General features: G+C 46.5%; 2 protein-coding genes across 2 annotated transcripts in view; one reads left to right on the top strand and one right to left on the bottom strand.

The window, feature by feature from the left end:
• PI4KA (phosphatidylinositol 4-kinase alpha) overlaps positions 1–19556 on the top strand; it is a 115515-nt gene that overhangs the window by 44858 nt on the left and 51101 nt on the right. The gene's annotated exons all lie outside the window — the stretch shown is intronic.
• SERPIND1 (serpin family D member 1) lies at positions 4688–17743 on the bottom strand. The gene is made up of 5 exons (XM_058692894.1): positions 17620–17743; positions 13018–13913; positions 8503–8776; positions 6431–6575; positions 4688–5530 (listed from the first exon to the last, which is right to left on the bottom strand). Exons 2-5 carry the CDS (start codon positions 13895–13897, stop codon positions 5339–5341), a joined length of 1491 nt encoding a protein of 496 aa, XP_058548877.1. The 5' UTR covers positions 13898–13913; positions 17620–17743; the 3' UTR covers positions 4688–5338.

Below are 19556 nucleotides of genomic sequence, written 5' to 3'. Positions count from 1 at the left end.
CTTGTGTGGCTCCCAAGTCTGAGGTGTGACTCTGGGTTTGTCCTGTGTCTCACAACCTGTTCTGGTGCCTCTGACTGATGGTGGGCAGGCTCTGCTTCCATCCCCTCTCGGTCCCCTCCAGTGAGATGAGTCCTGGGGCCTCTGCACGGTGCCTGGTTCTTGGAGCTGCAGCCCTCAGTGCGCTCTGTGGGCACATTGTTGACACAGCGGGCTGGTCATACTTTGGGGTACAGTCCCGCCCACTGTCATGGTAGGCAGCTCCCAACATAGGCCCCATCCTCTGCCATAGCACTTCCATGGTGGAGAGGCTGTCTCCATTTTGTCCTGTCTTAACCTACAGCCACCTCTTCCCGTATGACCTTTGTGGAAATTGTTTTCCCCTTTCTCAGTTCCCAGCTGCCAGTCCTAAGTCAGGGCCCCAGGTTCTAGTATTTGTTTTCATCTGTGATTCTCTAGCTTCCACTAAATCTACCTTCTAGTTAAGCCCTTGATTCTGCCTTCCAGTTCCTTCCCACTTCACCCCACCCCCAGCAGTTTGACTGTTGAGCACTCACATGCATGTCCCTTCACATGGAACGCCAGAGGGGCTGACCTCCCAAGCTGCCAGGGTGACCCAGGGGCCTAGAGGTCAGGCAGGTGGACAGAGAGGCACCTCTGCTGATCTAAGTTTCTGTACTTATTGCATTCTACATCATCACTCAGAATCTGGAGACCTTAGATGTCTGATTTTAGCTGGCCAAGGTGGGTGAAAAATAACAAACTGACTGGTTTGTTATCATTTACCTTTAAGATGTCACAGGTTGCACATTGTGGTGCATTCTGCTTCTATTCACCTTCCTTCTGCCTGTCCTTTCCTTTCTCCCTCACCCTGTAAGTGGCCAATTCTGGAGCAGGAGCTGACTTGGCTTGCATCTGGGTCAGGACAGTCTGCTTTTCCTGAATGTGCCTGAGGGGACAAGGGGGCCTACAAGTTTGCTTGTGTAGCTTGCACCTGTAGCTGCCTCCCTGTAATCATGGCTTTTCACTTCCCCTTGGGAATTTTACCACCTTCATACCTGTGATCAGGTGCTCTCCCACAGGCTTTGAGGATTTGAGAATGGCCAAGACTCTCAGCCACAGTATTTTTCATCACCATCTCCATTGGTTTTTATTTTTATTTTTTTTTAATTTTTTTTTTTCAACGTTTTTTATTTATTTTTGGGACAGAGAGAGACAGAGCATGAACGGGGGAGGGGCAGAGAGAGAGGGAGACACAGAATCGGAAACAGGCTCCAGGCTCCGAGCCATCAGCCCAGAGCCTGACGCGGGGCTCGAACTCACGGACTGCGAGATCGTGACCTGGCTGAAGTCGGACGCTTAACCGACTGCGCCACCCAGGCGCCCCTCCATTGGTTTTTAAAAACATAAACATTTTCTCTTTATACTTGATATTGACTAGTGTACAATTGTGTTTTAGAAGTACCACTGTACATGGATCCTTTGTTTGGATGGAGGGAAAGGTGAGGGGCATAAAGTCCATGGCACTCTTCTGGCCTATTAGAGGCAAGAAGGGCTGGCAGCAGGCTCCATGAGAGAGCAGGTTTTGGCAGCCAGGAAGCATGTTTGGGGTGACACTCGATTCAGTGAATTCTAGTGAGTTTGAACACCAGAATTCTGTGACCCAGGCACATGGGTACAACATGTGTAGCTGTTATCATTTAGAGTTTAAATAAATGCATAGAAGAAATTCATAGAGGGCACTCTGCACTTCCTGGGAGCAATGACTGATGAGGTTGGCTGGGAATACATAGGGTTTAGGATCACAACCGTTGGGGTTGGACTCCTGGTACTGTGTGTGTGATCCTGGGTGAGCATCACAGCTTCTCTATGCTTACTCTGCTCACAGAGCTTCTCAAAAAGATGGAGATGAACCTCTGAAGTGTTGGGTCAGTGTAGGCATGACTGTTAGCAGTGATAGGCAAGCACACACTCACTTAAAGTACTTTGTTTACTCCACTGCAGTGACCTTTTACATGAATAGAATAAGTATTGTAGTCTTAACAAAAGTTAATGGTTATATTACGGGGGAGGAAACAAATATTTGATTCTATTGCTCAACAAAGAGCACAGAGATCATGGGATCTTGTATTTGCTTTCTGGTTTACCCCTTGGACCCTCTGGGAGAAACTAGTTTCCAAAGCATTTTTTAAAGAATGTTTGCCTTTCTTTTTTTCCTTTCTTTCCTTTCTTTTGGAAAAAGGTACTCTGTTTTGCATCTTTTGATGAGTGTCTCCAAGTACTTAGTTCAGTGGAAGAACCAGTGGGTTTGGGGCAGGAAGCCTGGGTGTCTGTCCAAATGCAGCTTATCAGTGACTTATCAGTAACCTTAAGAGTCTGGAGGGAGTCACTGGAGGCCAGGTCACGTGATCTCTGAGGCTCCTTCAGAGCTTAGGTTTGGTGATCTTTGACCTGCAAGTTTGTGAAAAGTATTTCTTTAGAAATATCCTGATTAAATTGCTTCTCTTGGTGTCTAGCCAAGGTGTTAATTAAGCACCTTGAAAGGTATCTAATGCTTAGAGTCCTGTGTGCTCCACTGTCATAAACCAGTGATTTGATAAGATATGCTTCCTGCTCAGAAAACATTTGTGCACTTCACTGAGAGTTAGTTTACCTGTGCCACTAGTCATTTTTGTAGCCTTGGGCAGGTTATTTATTCTCTCAGTGCCTGTAAAATTAGGTTTGTGAACTGACAGAGTTTAGGTCATGGACTCCTTTGAAAGCCTTGCCCTCTCTTTCCATAGAAAGGCATTTCTTCACAAGATTTTGCATTTAATCTCAGGAAGCTGAGTGGGAGAAACCCACCCAGGGACCCCCAGTTAGGAACCCCTGGGCTAGGTACTTTCTCATCAAAGATAGTAATAAGAAGGCCTTACCTAACTCTTGCTAGGCACCAAACACTCACGTAAACCCCTTCCAAGCATTAACTCCCTTAATTTTTATAACAATGCTGCGAAGTAGGTGCTGTTATTATCCCTATTTTATAGGTAGGGAAACTGAGGCACAGAACTTGTCTCAGCGTCCCACAGCTGCTAATTGTCAGAGCCAGGGTTGGGACCCAGGCAGCCTGGCCCAGAGTCTGTGCTTTGAATTAATACTCTATGGCCTTAAAACCTGGATCAGCTAGTTTCTGAAAAAGGGGGTCTGAGTGCATTCTGAGTGGATGTAGGTGAATGAAAAGCATGGAGGTTGGAGGGCCTTGACCTGGGCCAGGTCACAGAGGAGGGCTGGCTCCAGCGAAGTGGGACAGGTCACATTGGAAGGGAGATGGCTGCCTTTTGGGTAGGGGACAGGCATGGCAGAGGGCTACAGGCAGAGTTTTTGAGAGAGCCACATTTAGGAATGGGAGGGGCACGAGGAACCAGCAGAAAAAAAAATGCAGGGCAAGCATTTCCTGAAAGGACTGTGTGGAAGTGAATTGGAGAAGGAATTCAAGGAGTGGGGTGTCAGCAAGCTCAGGGCTTCCCAAGAGTACAGGAGACTGTGATAGGGAAAGACATAGCCTCAGTCCTGCACTGGTCAGTAAATACAGGAGGTGGAGGCTCTGGTGCAGGAAGCTGGGAAGGAAGCAGGTAGAGAGGTGTATTAAGAGTTAACAGGAGGGCCTGGGACAGATCATGTTTCCTCTGTGACCTTTAATTGTTTCTTCAGCTGCCAAAAGAAGATGGTAACAGCTTGAACCCCTAGAGCTGGTATGAGGAGGACTCAGTGATAACCTGCCTGCCCACCCATCACAGCGCCCCCTACCATGGGGAGCATGAGGTGCTCTGCTTTTGCTGCCCCATAACTGGAATTGGTCTCACTGAGTCTAAAACCCTCTATGACAAGACTCCACAGGTGACCCTGGAGTCAAGCCAACCTGTGCTCAAACCCTGGTCTTCCTCCTCTGCAGAAAAGGGAAGAGAAAACCTCTCCTGTGGGGGTCAGAGTTAGCCACACAGCACTTGGGATGCTCTCCCTGTCACTGCCCATTATCCCCAGACTGCAGAGGTGCCCCCACTCTTGAATTCTGAGCAGCCTTTTTGGATTCCACTCGTCTTATCCAAGTAACGAAGGATCTGGAAACATATTCCTCAGATGCCACCTGTTTTCTCAAACCAGACCTACTAAAGGAAGTTGTCTGACGGTCTCCCTGTGTCCAGGCATAAAGCTGGAGCATGTGTTGGGGCGCCTGGGTGGCGCAGTCGGTTAAGCGTCCGACTTCAGCCAGGTCACGATCTCGCAGTCCGTGAGTTCGAGCCCCGCGTCGGGCTCTGGGCTGATGGCTCGGAGCCTGGAGCCTGTTTCCGATTCTGTGTCTCTCTCTCTCTCTGCCCCTCCCCCGTTCATGCTCTGTCTCTCTCTGTCCCAAAAATAAATAAAAAATGTTAAAAAAAAAAAAAAAAAAAAAAAAAAAGCTGGAGCATGTGCCCCACTTAAAGACTAGCATTTCAGGAATTTCCACAAAGCCCCATCTACAACATCTTTGCCCCCTCACTCACCACATCCTGATCCTGAGGAACATGCCCCATGTGTAGCACATAAGTCACTGTGAAGAACTCAAGTTGCTTATTGTCAACTTCTGTCATTCCTAGGGATGTCAGCTGTTTTGAATTTGGCTTTTCGTAGTTATTTGAGCCTCAATAGAGAAAAAATAGAGAATTATAACAGACACAGTAAAAGTGGCGATATTTATTTATCGCTAAGGTAGGAAGCATGGCCATGTGTACATGCTGTCTTCTGGGCAGCAGTGAGGTGATAGCAGAAGTATAGATGACATTTAGCATCAATTTGGAAGGTTGAACCTCGAGAGAATGAAGCGCTAACACCCAGGGCACCCCTTAAATGTCATGAGGTTGCTTCTGTCCTAGGCACCAGCCTTGGGAGAGGTGAGAAATTAGTCCTGCAGCTCATTTCTGTGTTCTGTGTTCAGATGAGGAGCGCTGGTAATTTGAGTAATAGAGCCAAATGCTCAAGGACAGGGACTGCAGGGGAAGGAGGTGTGCAGGCAGGACCTCCACAGGTTTGCACTGAGGAGGAGGGAGTAAACCCATCTGTATGTTGTTGACACCCTCTAGGTAACAGCTGACATGTCACAGGTACATTAACTTCTATGAACTGCTGGCATTATTCACTGTGCTGAACTGATTCCAGTGAGCTTCTTGGTCGTTTGTAAATTTCTTGTCTCCTATGGGCCTCGATTTCAGAATGGTAGCATAAACCATGAAAGCCATGATGGCAAAACATCTCCGTTCTCATTGTTAGAATGGAACCAGAATTACAGAGTGGCCCCAAAACACTTGAAATGCCCAGACCTCCACCTTTAAGACTTGGTGGGGTTGGCAACTCTCCCCATGAAGAGTAGGCAGCTGGTGCGGTGCTCATAGATGAGGAACAGGAAGGGGCGGTCAACAGTGAAACGGACTTGGGTAGACAGTGGCATGAACCCCACAGTGGTCACGGCGGCAGCTTGGGTGCCCTCTTCGTTCACCATGATGGTACCTTGGTGCTTGAACTGTTTGAAAATGGAAAGGAAAGTTGTCAGATCCCATCAGTGGGCACACAGAGGAAGGGATAGAGAATAGAGTGGAGTCTCCTTTCATTCAGGGTGGAAAGACCGCATACAAGGCCCAAACCACAGCTGGTCAGAAGGACCCTTGAAGGTCTTGCTCACCTCCTTCCAGGTGCAGTAATTGTGCTCAGAAGCTGTGTTGTGTAAACTGTGTATCTTTTTTTTTTTTTAATGTTTGTTTATTTTTGTGAGATTGAGAGAGACAAATTTTGAGTGGGAGAGGGACTGAGAGAAAGGGAGACACAGAATATGAAGCAGGCTCCAGGCTCTGAGCTGCCAGCAGAGACCCTGATACATGGCTCAAACTCACAAACCATGAGATCATGACCTGAGCCGAAGTCAGACATTTAACCAACTGAGCCACCCAGGCACCCCTAAACAGTGTGTATCTTTAAACTCCAACATTACAGTCGCTCATAGTGGTGACAGTATGAGTGGTCTGCCAGCAAGAGAGCAGCTCTAGGTGCATTGCCAGAAGGGTTGGGCCTCGATCTGCATGTTGTTTGGACTGGTGTTCTCTCTTTTTTTGTGAAGTGTCTGTGGTTGTGTTAAGTTCAGCATGCAGGTCATGCAGTGTCTCTGCATGTATTTAATGAGCCTTTCATGATTCAGCTGGGTGTAGGTATTTCACAGATTGGAGCACACACCCCATCTCTTTCTGCTGTCAGTGGGAATGGGGGCTACTATGGTGCTCCCTAAAACAGACTACCCTGCCCACTCAGTGCCTGACAGACCCAGGGAGAGCAGACCCAGCACCCCTGAGCATCTCTGAGACAGGAGGGAGGCTTTGCTGGGGGAAGATCCTGGGGTCAGGTGCAGAGGGTGGACAAGGGGAGAGATTACCAGATCGATGGTAATCCTGTGGTCTGAGATTCCTGCCATATTGCTGTCTTTGTCAAACAGTGCTGTGACTCCCATTGACTTCAGGGCCTCCACCAGGTTGTAGTTCTTCTCCAGCTTGAATTTAGGCAGAAGCACCTCTCGAGTTCTGATCAGAGAAGGAAAGGGGGCCCAGTTTTATTGAACCACAAGTTATACAAGAATCATGTCTTTCCCTCAGATGTCCACAACCTACCTTTCTCCCACCAACCCCAGGTTGCTTTTACCACAGAATTAATGCAGCACTTCTTAAAATTCATATCCTAGTACTGTCAGTTGAGGATTTGGGAGAGACCATCCATTATGATTCCAGTTCCTTAAAATGGAGGTATGGTTAGTACTGTGCAGTCATTTCCTCCATACTGTGGGATTCACATCCTGCCTTCCTGGCCAGCAGCAGAATGGTTACTGGTTTATGGTTTGAGGGTATCTAAAATAATTCTCTTGTTTGGGTCCTTGGTTTTAGGCATTTCTTATTTCGTTAAGTAAGCAATTAAATATCTGGTCAGTGTACTGAAAAAAGAAGCCTTCATTTGCCAGACAGTGCTAAATGTTCTCAGTCCTTGCCTCAACACATTCAGTCCTTATGGATAAACAGCAACTCTAGTGCCCATAGGGCCAAGTCCAGCACATGAAGGAGATAAAGAGGACATCAGACATGGTCCCCCTTTTCAAGAGTTTGCTTTCCTTTTGCCAAGCCAGTACTCACATGTGTGAAGCAACAGAATTGTAAAGGTGGTATGATAATGTCTGAACAACTAGAATAGATCTAAGTACTGGAGCCATCCAACAGGGGATGGGGAGGAGGGATATTCCTGTGGCCTGGAGGCTGCCCACAGCTTGAGAGATGGTATGAGCAAAGGCTGTGGTCTGGCTGGGGTACAATGGGGCACTTGGCAGGTGGGGAGGAAAGAGGAGGAGGGCTGGAGCAGGTCAGATGGGGGCTGTGTCTGTGGGCCTAGCCAAGAAGCTAGGCCACATCCCATGGGCAGGGAGCCCACAGAGAGCTTATGAGAAGAGGAGGCGGAGTGGGAGGGTGTTTTGGGAATGCTGTTTGGAGGCCAGTATGGGGTGGCTTGAGGAATGGAATGGACAGGCTGGTTAGGCTTTCCTGGCTCAGGGTAGGAGGTCATGGGCAGTGAGGTTAAGAAGGATGCAGGCACAAGAGGGGACTTTTTTTGTTTTCTTTTTGAGAGAGAGACAGAGAGAGACAGAGAGAGAGAGAAAGAGAATCTCAAGCAGGCCATATGCTGAGCTCAGAGCCCGACATGGGGCTCAATCCCATGACCCTGGCATCATGACCTGAGCCGAAATCAAGAGTCAGATGCTCAACCGACTGAGCCACCCAGGCATCCCTCATTTCTTTGTATTCTTGTCCCAAAAGGAAATCTGAACCAAATTCATATCTTAATATGGGCCTAGCCAGTATTAAATAAAGCAGAAAAACAACTTTTTTATTCTTTCTGCCATGATCCGCTAATAGTCATAGTGAATATTTAAAACCTGTAGTTTTGTCTATGGAGTAATAAATAGTAAGAGGAAAATCATGAGTGACATGTCCTTAATAGGCTACAAGGACCACAGGATTTCCTGCTCAGGAAAGGGAAAGCTCATCTTTGTTGAACACCTCTCAGGCACCAGGCGCTGTGAGGGATGCTCAATATTACATTTCTATTTATTTCTCTCTGTGACCCTGGGAAATCATGGAATCATGCTACCTTTACGGATGACAAAGCCAGGGCTCAAAGCCACAGAGCAACTAGATGGCAGAGCCAGGATTGTTTTCATACTGGCACAAAGTCACCTGCCCCTCACTTCTGAAACTGTCATAGGGAAGGCAGATGTGTTTCTCACAGATGCTTTCTGATTACTTCTCACTGAGCAGGAAATTTGGGCTGAATTAACAAGAGTGGCCCAGTGTAACAGTTCTTGTTTTTTTTGTGCACACAGCTTCCTTCTTAAAATGACCAAAGTTCCCAGTATTCCTGGGCTCTCCCAGCCTCCCAGAGATCAAAAGAACATTCAGCTTAAAGTACCTGTTTGTCATGCTTTTCTGCCATCTCTCCACCACCTGCGGTGTCAGCTGTGTCTCAAGGGTCTTCATCCCAGACAGCTTGTGAGGGACCACAATTAGCATGCTGATGCCCCCCACATACTCCAGCTGCAGGACATCACAGTCCAGCTCCTGGTCATTTGCGGCCAGAAAGTTCCCCTTGGTCTGCATCATGGAAACTTTGACTACTTCTCGTTCATTGAGTCGGAAGTTGTGGTTGTGTGTCATTTCTACTGGGAATTTATTCACCCAGGATCCTGTAAAGTCAACAAGAACAAGGCTTTTATTAAAATGTTATTTTAAAGCAGTGGTCCACACATGTAAGTGTACAACAGAAACACCCGAAGGACTTGTTCTGGCTACAGGGCCCACCCCCAGAGTCCCTGGTTCTGTAGGTCTGATTTGAGCCAAGAACTTGGATTTCTAACAAGTTCCCAGGTGATGCTGATGCTCCTGGTCCAGAGACCACACTTTGAGGACCACTGTTCTAAATGATTCCAAGAAGGTCAGAATGCTAACATACTTGTAGGAAGCGTATAATGGTAGAGAAATAGACTGGAATGAATTCTGGTGTAGATGCAGGCACTAACTAGTTGTTTGACTCTAGCAAGATGCCTAACATGCCTGGACCTCTGCTTGTTGTTGATCTATAAAAAGAGTAGCTTTTTTCTCATGACAGCTCTAGTTTGATGGCTTTCATCCTTTCCACTCTGCGATTCCATAGGGACTAGCTGCACACACTGATGATGCCATCAGATCTTCACATCAGATTTGGGTGTGGGGTGTCTACATAGCTCAGTCGGTTAAGCATCTGACTCTTGATTTCCATTCAGGTCATGATCTCATGGTTTGTGAGATCAAGCCCCAGGTCAGGCTCTATGCTAATAGCACAGAACGTGCCAGGGATTCTTTGTCTCCCTCTCTCTCTCTGCCCCCCTTCCTCGTTTGCACACACACACACACACACACTCTCTCTCACTCTTACTCTCTCAAAATAAATAACTAAACTAAAAAAAAAAAAAAAAAAAGATTCCGGTGTAACACTGTATCCAGGAATGAGCACGCCTCTCTTTTAGCTCTAAGGTGCTGGTAGCTACTAATGACTGCTGACTGACAATGGAGAACTGGCAGTGTGCCTGCGTTCCCCTAAGCATCTCTCCTGGATCACTCATTCCTTCCTCCTAGCAACCATATGAGGTGCATGCTTTTTATTATTAGCCCTGTTTTACAGACAAGGAAGCAGAGGCACAAAGAGGCTAACTTGTTCTAGGTTTCCAGTTGGTAGTTAGAACTGCTGGGATGAGGTAAGCTGGAGGTTCTTTAGGAGGAGGTTTAAACAGCCTGCCTGTGGGGCGCCTGGGTGGCGCAGTCGGTTAAGCGTCTGACTTCAGCCAGGTCACGATCTTGCGGTCCGTGAGTTCGAGCCCCGCGTCAGGCTCTGGGCTGATGGCTCGGAGCCTGGGGCCTGTTTCCGATTCTGTGTCTCCCTCTCTCTCTCTGCCCCTCCCCCGTTCATGCTCTGTCTCTCTCTGTCCCAAAAATAAATTAAAAAAAAAAAAAAACAAAAAAAAAAACGTAAACAGCCTGCCTGTGTTGGGAGCTAGGTTTCCTTCTCCCTGTGCGGGCCTCTGCCCCAGGCTTCTCAGCCTCGGCACTGTTGACATTTGGGAAGTTCTCTGTTGTGGGGGCTGTCCTGCCTTGTAGGGTGTTTAGCAGCATCCTTGACCTTTGCCCCTGAGATTCCAAGGGTGCTTCCCCCTGCCCCCAGGTTGTTGCAACCACGGATGTCACATGTCTCCTAGGATTCTTCTGACTTCCTCCTGAGGCCCAACCTCTGTTTTTATTGGCTTTGCAATGTGGTTATAACATTTGTAATTAAAAATCAAATTATTAACAGATTTAGAAGCTGGTGATTAAAATTACACTTCTAGGGACGTCTGGGTGGCTCAGTCAGTTAAGTGTCCAACTCTTGATTTTGGTTCAGGTCATGATCTCACGGTCATGACTTTGAGCCCTGTGTCAGATCTGAGCTGGATGTGGAGCCCAAGATTCTCTCTCTCCCTCTCTCCCTCTGCCCCTCCCCCACTCACACACACACTCTCTTTCTCTCAAAATAAAATAAAATAAAATAAAATACACCTCTAGACCTTCCTTTCTATTGATAAGCATCAATGAAAGACTAACTCCTATTAGCATTTCATCCCTCTGATTCCAACACTAAATTAAGTGACTATCCAACATGAGGGGAAAAGGACGCACATATATTTGCCACTTTTGCCCTTTGGCATTACACTGGTCACTGTGTGCAGGAGGTCATAAACTGACTGTCCTAGTTATTTCTGAAGCCCATGCTGGCACGAGTGGCTTGCTGCTGTGTTTCTCTGTCTATTCCTAATCATCCAGCTACCCTAATGCATAGGCATTCGTGTCTGGGGTGCCCCACAGACCATTAAGACTGAGGGCCTTGATGCTGCCCAAGTAACTTACACTGGCTGTTCTAAAGCCATTCCTAAACATAGGTTAGTTGCCCATAGAAGCAGAGTAAACATCACTAGCAATATCATACCTACTTAATATATTATATGACATTGACATCTGCAGTTTTACTCTTTCAAGTTCATTAAACTCCTGCCACATTCCACATACTGGGCTAGCACTGTATCACTGTCTCTTGCAGTCCTGCACACAGCCCTGTTAGAGTAGATGTTGTCATCTCTGTGATAAAGGTGAGGAAACTGAGTCGCAGAGACATTGAATGACTTTCCTGAGGCCACATGAATAGGGAGTGGTGAGGCCAGGGCTTACACTCCAGTTTGCTCACTTCCAAAAGACATACTTACAGCCAGTAATAAAAATTATATGTATGTGTTCACTGTATATATAGTTTATGTGTGTGTGTGTCTGTCACAAGCCTGCTAGAGCCTCAGCCTTTGATCTACCCACCACAAGGCCAGCGGTGTGCCTGGCATTTGGGGGGGAAGCCCAGGGACCTGGCTTAGCCTCCATGTCCCTCCTGTGGTCTTGGCTGCTTCAGCCCTACTTTGCCCATCTGGCAGAATGCCTACCTGACACAGCTGTGAGGAGGTCTCGGCTTACCTTCAGCAGCCCCACCACCTCAGAGCAGCAGCCAAGAGAGGTCTCCTGTCCTTCACCTCCCTGGGCTGCTATAACCAGCACTGGAGCTAAGTAGCGAAGAAGCGTGGCCTCCCAGGCCTGGGGGACTGACTCTAGCTGGTGCCTGCCAGTTCTTGGTGGCAGAGAGGAGAGTGATTGTGTGTCACCATGAGTCGTTGAGATGTAGACTCATTCCTTGTGTCTGCCCTCTGGCTCTCTAGGCTTGTAGAGTGGGGTAGAGGTTTCTTCTGGTTCAGGTCCCAGTGAGGGCACTATGAAAGAGGTCTGGGTTTTATAAGTCCATTGCCAATTTATTTCTAGGATCCCAGGGGTCCTATGTGCATAGTGGTGTGGGGTTGGGGAATGTCCTCCTTTCTTGCCTGGCACAGAACAGTTGGTCTAGAAATAATAGTATATTTCCCCGCCCCCTCCTGCCCATTAGTGCATAAGTATCCCAAAAAGGAGTTGCAGGTGTTCATGTCAGTTAGTCAAGCTGAACAGTTTTCATACATCTGTCTTCAGCCTCTTGTCCATATTCCTGCTTACCAATAATTGGGGGAGGAGATGAAAAAAAACACCCCAAAAACCCTCAAATCTAGGCTGGCCAAATTCTAAAAAGGTTTTTCATTTTTTCTTCCAATTTAACAAAGCAACCTGGGACAACCTTGGCTCTGCCCTTAATTGACTGTGTGCCCTGGGAGCCTCATTTTACTTCTCTGTGCTTTAGCGGCTCCATCTGTAACATGCAACACTAATAACAAGGTTTTGGTGGAGATTCAGTGAGCATAAAGCACAGAGTTAGGGCTCAGTGTCAGCTGCCACCATCACCCCATCCTCGTCTTCCCTGTGAGCTAACCTGTGTCTTGGTTTCCTGGATAAATCAGAGCTAGAACATTTTTTTAAAATACTTTGTATAGTTTATTTATTTTGAGAGAGAGTGAGCGAGCATGAATGGGAGAGGGGCAGAGAGGGGGGAAGAGAGAGAGAATCCAAGCAGGCTCCACGCTGTCAGCATGGAGCCCAATGTGGGGCTTGAACCCACGAACAATGAGACCATGATCTGAGCTGAAGTCAGACACTCCACTGACTGAGCCACCCAGGAGCCTCTAGAATATAGTTCTTGATGTTCAGTCCCATCTGTGCACTAAAAGTATGTTGCGAATTTGTTTTGAGAAACTTAAGCTATTCTTACCCTTAAATTTTTCTTTTTTTAATGTTTATTTATTTTTGAGAGAGAGAGCACATGCGGAAGCAGGCTCCAGGCTCTGAGCTGTCAGCACAGAGCCCAACGTAGGGCTCAAACCCACGAACCATGAGATTCTAACCTGAGCCAAAGTCGGATGCTTAACCGACTGAGCCACCCAGGTGCCCCAGCTATTCTTACCTTTAAAGTAGATGCAGTTTAGAATCATCATCTGAGTAGCTGGGTCTATATTCTCCAGAGCGTCTTTTATGAGACCCTTGGTGAGCTTCAGAATGTGGTTATTGGTTTTCGATATGAAGGCAGGGTCTGAGAAGTTAGCCTCCTGGGCCTCCGCAAAGTAGTACTCTTTTACTTTCCTTTTGAAGTCATCCAGGATTGGAAATTGCTTTTGGACATAAAGATCATTGACTGACCTCAGTGTGTACCCAAAATTCCTCCTGAAGAGGCGATGAGTCAGCTTACGGAAGAGATTGTGAATAGTCATGATCTCATACTTGCTGCTGGCATTGACAAAGTCTTTAAAATGCAAAATCGAGTGCACTTGTTCATAGGTCTCCCCCTGCAGGCCAAAGGAAATCATACCCATGGCGGTGGAAATGCCCACTGGGGCTATAAAGATGTTGTCGGAAGGACGCGCCTGCTCCTTCAGTGCTCTGTAAAGGTTGAAAGCGAACTTTGCATTGAGGATGTTGAGACGCTGGATTCGGCTCTTGCCTTGGAAGAGCTGGAGGATGTTCCCTTCGCCAGCCTCTGAATCGGTTGGCGAAACCGCATCGATGATGTCAATATAGTCATCATCTTCACTGAATATCTTCTCCAGGTCCAGATAGTCCTCGTCCTCCTCCCCCTCTGGGATCCAGTCGTTGGTGACCGTATTTTCCTTGTGGAAGTCAGCAGGGAGAAGGGGCATGCTCAGGTTTTTGCTATTTAACTGCCCCCATTGGGGGTCTGCGGATATAGAATCTTCCCCTCCTTTCTCAAGCTGACCAGCCAGGCTGTTGCTCCCACATATAGATGTTAGGATGAGAGAAATGATGAGGGGTTGGAATGGGCATTTCATTTTGGCAGAGCTAAAGCTGGGAGAGAAAACCAATGACATGGTGAGAGGTGGCCTCATGGACCTGCTACCACACTGCTCAGATGACAAGCAGTCATCTGGGTTTTGACCCAGGAAGGTGCCCTGGGAGTCAGAGTGCTTAACCATTTTAGGATCATGAACTTTAAGAGAAGCTGGTGAAGATAAACAGGTAACTAATATTTTGTGTGGTTTCATAAACCTGCCTGAAGGATCTGTGGACCCCTACTTGAGAATCCCTTCTTTAAGGTTTGCAAAACTAAAACCATATAGAATCCTGGGGGCTTAGCATTCCCAGGGAGTTTCTTTTTCATTCATTCACTAAACTTTGTCTTCTGTTTCCAAACAACATATTTTAGGCACGGGAGGCACAAAGGTCTCCCCCACCAAAGGGTTCTGCCCACCTGATGGGGAGCAGATGTGCAATACAGCACGGGGCTCTCATAAGGACACTACCAAAGCAGGTAGGGGTGCAGAGCTGCGGTGCGGCTCTGCTTCCTGTGTTAGGAGCAGGGTGCCAGGAGAGCTTCACCAAGCTTCACCAAGAGGTGGGGCCTGAGTGGAGATGTTGCAAAATGTATGCGGGCCAGGCTTTTCTGAAAACAGATATCCTTAAGATAATGTGAAATTTGTGTCATTATTTTGGGGTTGTGTAATTTGCATAAGATTTGGAATTTGTTGTAATGTAGTGATTCTCTGGGTGCCTAATGAAAGGTGACTGGTGGCTCGTCTTTCCCCTGGAGCCCCAGAAGCTGTGAGGTTATATGGCTTACTGCAGATGTGCTGTCTTCTTTGCATCTGTTACTTGGCTCCCACTGCTAGCAGGAGAACTACTAAAACTTTATTACTTAACTGCTTCTAGCAATGAGTTAGAAATAATCTTACCAGACTTAGAAGGTCTGTGTTAGGGTAATGTCAGCTCTTACTAAAAGGCCTGAGGGGCAGTCCCTTTATTGAAATCAACCAGATAAATTTTTAATATATATGCTGTGGTAAGTAAGCCTGTCTTTATCTACCCATCCCTTGCCTTGTTCCAAGGAAGGATGTGCCTTGATTTGTCAAATCAGTTTTACCTGCCAATGGCTTTACCTTTCTCTTGCTTACTTCCTGTGTAATAATTACATCCTGGGTAGATGAACTATCATTTGATGCTTCTCTGTTTCTCTGGGACAGCAACAGCAGGCATTTTTAATGCTACACCATCACACGTGATCCCAGCATCACTTCTGAAGAGCCCAGATGGAAGAATTGTGTCTTGTAAAGTTTGGGGTGTGTGTGTGTGTGTGTTTGTGTGTGTGTAACCATCTCCCGTTAGGTAGATATTTGATCACCAGAATATCTGCTTCTAGTCCAAGCCAGATAAGAGTTACTGGCACCTGTTAAATAAATATTTGGACTTGTTAGGCCTGGAAATGGGGCTAGCTATACAGATACCCCACTTGGGATGCTCTTGGTTTTGTTGATGTTGATGACAGCAGTGGCTCTTGATAGAGTGTCTGCTGAATGCCAGGTGCTGTACAAGGAACTTCATCTGTGCAACTTAACTTCATCCTTCCAGCATTTTACATACCAGAATACTGAGCCTTGTGTCACTATACGTGGCAGTGGAACCTCCACCTGTTTGCCTGGAAGCACCAGGACTGGTTTCTCTGCCCCCTAGTCTCCCTCCTTGGGTCTTCCCCTATGGTACTGTGAAAATAGTCGGCTCAAATGCTGTTCTAATCACCACCAAGAGACTTTTGAATCACACATTTTGGAGAAGGCAAATCACAGTTTCTGACTTCGAAAATGTCCGCTGTCTTTTCCTGCCCCACACCGCCCCCCCACCCCACCAGCACCCAGCTGAGGCTACCGTGCTTCACACCTATCCCACTTGCGGGAAACAGCTTGTAATGTGTCTGGCTACAGGTAGAACTGGGCCCAATTTCCAGACAGAATTGGGCGTGAATATTGATAGCAGTACACTGTAAAAAGAGAAGAAAGTGAGCAACGTGATGAAAGTCTCCTTTCTAGGCTGCACTTAAAAGGATCCTTCTCAGATAAAAACAAGGTTGAAAACAACAACAGTAACGTGAATGAGTAAGAGTTCAGGAAAAGGAATCTGAGACCAGATAAGGAGGCAGAGATGAAGACATTCATGTTTTTTTCATGTATTCATGTAGTATATTTGGAAGCTTCTTATACCCTGTTTCTGCATTATCTGATAAAAAGCCAAAAATAGTGTTCATTATTCCCTTATTAGAGGAAGGAGAAAAGCTCTTTGATATTGTTTGTGGATTAAAATTAAGGATCTAAGGGGCACCTGGGTGGCTCAGTCGGTTAAGTGTCCAACTTCAGCTCAGGTCATGATCTCACGGTTCCTGGGTTCAAGCCCTGCTTCGGCGTCTGTGCTGACAGCTCAGAGCCTGGAGCCTGCTTTGGATTCTGTGTCTCCCTCTCTGTCTGCCCCTCCCCGGCTCATATTCTGTCTCTGTCTCTGCCTCTCTCTCTCTCAGAAGTAAATAAGTATTAAAATTTTTTTTAAACTAAGGGTCTAAAAGGCCCATCTTCCTGTCATTTTGCCATTTATTATTAAGAATTATATAAGACACTTTAAAACTATCACTAAGTTGTGTTTAAATCCAGATGACTATCTTTGAAGAGAAGCAATATTTTTTAAAGGTAAATCATTCAAAAGTTTGCTTTTCTGGGAACTTTATATGGCGCTTTCTCATGCCAATTGTATGGAACATGTTTAGCCTTTTTGATCACGCATCAGAGCATAACATCTGGACACCCTAGTCCCTCCAGGGTGTGTCTTCAGGCCCCAAGAGGGCAGATGTGTTGGGAGAGAAGTAACTGCCTGAAGTTTTTTTTTAAAAATCTTTCATTTCGGGGCGCCTGGGTGGCGCAGTCGGTTAAGCGGCCGACTTCAGCCAGGTCACGATCTCGCGTCTGTGAGTTCGAGCCCCGCGTCGGGCTCTGTGCTGACAGCTCGGAGCCTGGAGCCTGTTTCCAATTCTGTGTCTCCCTCTCTCTCTGCCCCTCCCCCGTTCATGCTCTGTGTCTCTCTGTCCCAAAAATAAATAAAAAACATTGAAAAAAAAAATTAAAAAAAAATAAAATAAAATAAAAAAAATAAAAATAAAAATCTTTCATTTAAAAAAAAAAAAATCTTTCATTTTAAAATAACTTCAAACTTACAGAAGTTGAAAGATCAGCATAAAAAACAACCCCTGTACACCCAGATTTCACCAGCTTTTGTATTTTAGAACAGTTGCTTTATGGCTCTCTCTGTGTGTATGCGTGTGTGTGTGTGTATATGGGTGTGCACAGAGGCACACATGTGTACTCTTTTTTTTCTGAACTTTCTGACAATAGGTCACTTGTACGTCCCTCTCACTTTAAATTCTAATATTTTAGGGAAAAGTGCCTAAGGACAAGGATATTTTCATGCACCATCATAGTACAGTTATCCACTTAAAATAATCTAACATAGGCACAATACTTTATTCTAGTTCCTGTTCCAATTTTGTCAATTGTCTCAAAAATGTAACTGACGAGTGTTACAATAGGCAGACTAAAAAATAAAAACATTTTTCCATTTTTAGGATGATGTAGAAAGCTTTTTGAACTTGTAGTTTGATAGAGAAATGCACCAGTTACCCATCTCTAACCACTGCATATAAGAGTTTATAATCAGCAGAAATGTCAGAAACCCAACTCACCTCTGTGCTTCTGAGAAGTGTGGCAGAGATGAAATGAGCCAAGGTCACCAGCAGGGTTTCAATGTGAACTTTGATGCTGGGCTGGTATTGGGTATTTTCCAAAGTAAATATGTCCCAAATCAAACACCATTCAACTAGCTTTGTCAGCACAAACCCCCTCGGCTGTGTCTTTGATCTCTGCTGAGTGACTTCTGACTTCTCTGCCCCAGTTCTGGTGCAGCTGGTGTTTTGAAGGCCTGACTTGTCACTGTGTCAATGTGCTTGTGGACACAGTCCTTGCTGAAGCCACCACATAATTGACATACTCTTCAGAGCTCTGGAGGCTTGGTTGCATTGGGGATAGCTATAATGTTCCCCTGAAAGCAGAGGCCCTCTGCCTGCCCTCTAGCTTTGAATTCTCCCACTGGGTTGATCTCCATGTCTGACCTGGCCCTGGTCTCCAGGGCTAATGCGGCTACTAGGCTCATGTCCCCATGCTTCTATTAGCATGTCCCTCTGTGAAAAGTGAAGGAAGGGAATGAGATGAGTGATTTATAACATAAGGAGACCTTGGCACCGAACTTTCTTCAGTCAGGGTTCACTCACTGTGTTCTGTGCCAGGCTTGCAGCCCAGATCTCTTGTCCATTGCAGGACAGATAGGGTATTACCAAACAGTGCTTCCCAAACTTCGGGTCCTAGGCATTCACAGGGATCTGTGGGGCTAGGATCACTCTTTAAAATTAGTTTTAGGGGCGCCTGGATGGCTCAGTCGGTTAAGCGGCCGACTTTGGCTCAGGTCATGAGCTCGCAATCTGTGAGTTCGAGCCCCACATTGGGCTCTGTGCTGACAGCTCAGGGCCTGGAGCCTGTTTCAGATTCTGATCCTGTGTCTCCCTCTCTCTGACCCTCCCCTATTCATGCTCTGTCTCTCCCTGTCTCAAAAATAAATAAAAACGTTAAAAAATTTTTTTAAAATAAATAAATAAAATAAGTAAATAAATAAATACATAAAATTAATTTTAAATTCTGTAATCTAAAACATCATTGGAGTACCTGGGTGGCTCAGTTGGTTGAGCATATGACTCTTGGTTTTGGCTCAGGTCATGATCCCAGGGTTGTGGAATTGAGCCCTGCATCACGCTCCATGCTGAGTGTGGAGCTTGCTTAAGATTCTCTCTCTCTCTCTCTCTCTCTCTCTCTCTCTCTCTCTCTCTATCTCCCTCTCTCTCTCCCTCTCTCTCTCCCTCTCTCTCTCCCTCTCTCCCTCCCTCCCTCCCTCCCTCCCTCCATCTCTCCCCCCCCTCCATCTCTCCCCCCTCCCTCATCTCTCCCTTCCCCCCATCTCTCCCTCTCCCTCTGTCTCACTAAATAAATAAATAAATAAATAAATAAATAAATAAATAAATAAAATGTTATTATAGGAATGTTCTGGATTGCCTAGAAGACCAACTTGTCACAGAGTGCTGCTCCCTGATTTTGGTACCTGAGAGTGTGTTTGTCACCCAGAGACCCTCTAAAGGGAGAACATAACTCTCTGGGGACTCTGTAAGTGCTCTTAAGGAGCCCATAGCAGGGCGTCTGTGTGTTACTCATTTTGAGAAATTTCTGGCATGTAAAGGGCTGTCCATTGTGTTCAAGACCTGGCAAGAGTGGCTGGATTTGGGTCTAGGTTAGCACTCAGTAGCTTTACTCACACGTTGCTTTCTCAGAATCTTCATCGTTCCTACTCAGTACTAGGACTTCAGTGTGGGCACCATTACGCTGGCTCAGAGTGTCCATTACCTCTGTCTGGAATCTTCAGGGATCTAATAATCTGCTCCAGGCCAGCTCCCTCCACCTCTACCTTGTTCTCACACACTAAGCTTCCCGCCCCCCCCCCCCCCCCCCCCCCCGCCAGAGCTTTAGCACTGGCTGTTCTTTCTGCATGGAAGTTGTCTCTCTGGACCACCACATCGCT

The sequence above is a fragment of the Neofelis nebulosa genome, chromosome 11 (genome assembly GCF_028018385.1).
Source record: "Neofelis nebulosa isolate mNeoNeb1 chromosome 11, mNeoNeb1.pri, whole genome shotgun sequence".
Classification (NCBI taxonomy): domain Eukaryota; kingdom Metazoa; phylum Chordata; class Mammalia; order Carnivora; family Felidae; genus Neofelis; species Neofelis nebulosa.
This window is presented reverse-complemented; position numbering and strand designations above follow the sequence as displayed.